Source organism: Condylura cristata, unplaced genomic scaffold (genome assembly GCF_000260355.1).
Source record: "Condylura cristata isolate star-nosed mole 26May11 unplaced genomic scaffold, ConCri1.0 scaffold00074, whole genome shotgun sequence".
Classification (NCBI taxonomy): domain Eukaryota; kingdom Metazoa; phylum Chordata; class Mammalia; order Eulipotyphla; family Talpidae; genus Condylura; species Condylura cristata.
In genome coordinates, this window is record NW_004567175.1 from 220331 (window position 1) to 221408 (window position 1078).

General features: G+C 65.7%; 1 protein-coding gene across 1 annotated transcript in view; it reads right to left on the bottom strand.

Moving 5' to 3' along the window:
• Window positions 1-1078, bottom strand: part of CFAP46 (cilia and flagella associated protein 46) — a 45173-nt gene that overhangs the window by 37930 nt on the left and 6165 nt on the right. The window contains exon 6 of the mRNA XM_012734814.1: window positions 15-243. Within this exon, the coding sequence (XP_012590268.1) occupies window positions 15-243 (229 nt within the window). The remainder of the gene's footprint in view (window positions 1-14; window positions 244-1078) is intronic.

Below are 1078 nucleotides of genomic sequence, written 5' to 3' on the forward strand. Positions count from 1 at the left end.
GCCTGCGTGCCCACCTGCTCAATGGCCAGCACGGCCCTGTCCTCCGGGCGCTCGGGGGTCTGGTAGAGCTCTGTGCACAGACGAAGCCGGTTGAGCGCCATGAGCAGCGTCTCCCTGTGGAGCCCCAGGCTGTCCAGCTGCAGGGCCTTCTGCAGGTGCACCATGGCGGGCTCCAGCCGGTCCTCGTCCTCCTCGATGTGGGCCAGCTCCATGTGCACTTGGCAGCGGAGCAGGACCATGAGGCTGCGCGGGGAGAGGCGCGCGCTGAGGCCCCGCCCCAGGCCCCACACAGCGCAGCCAGCAGCTCCCGGGGCTCTCCTGCCCCCCGCTTCCCCGGTGACACCAATCGCCGGGGCTCTTCCCCATGCCCACCCAGTGGCTGCTGTCCCTGCTGGCTAAGCTGCTTCGTCTGCTGGACCCAAGGAGGGTGGAGGCACATGCACCCCAAAACCTTTCCCACCAGGCCTTCACCCCTGCAAACCCACCTGGTGAGTTAAAAGGCCCAGCTCTCACAGGCGGGGCAGGGGGTCACTCACGGAACACCAGGCCCTCGGTCTCCCCAGCTGGCCACCTCCCACCAGACGCCCGCTCCAGCCCGCGGAGGTGGCCTGGCCCCCTGGCCCTTCCAGCCACCTTGCCACCAGCCCTGTGTGGCCTCTCGCTGGACCATCGTCCTACCACCCAGGTGCCCCTGCCTGGCTCTGGCAGGTCAGCTTCAGGGGCTCGCTGGGACCCTGCACCCCTCACAGCCCCTGCAACAGCACCATCCCCCACTGGCTGGCCTGAGCACACACCACGGTCCACCTATTAAAGGTGCAAGTGGCAGCGGAGGTGCAGTGCAGCTGTAGATGCAGTGCAGGGCAGGTAGAGGTGCAGGTGAGAAGGAGTAGCTATAGGTGCAGGTGCAGGTATAGGTGCAGGTGCAGGTATAGATGCAGGTGAGATGGAGGTGCAGGGGAAATGCAGATGCAAGTGAGACGCAGGTGCAGGTGAGATGCAGGTGCAGGTGAGACGCAGGTGAGATGCAGGTGCAGGTGAGATGCAGGTGAGATGGAGGTGAGATGGAGGTGCAGATGCA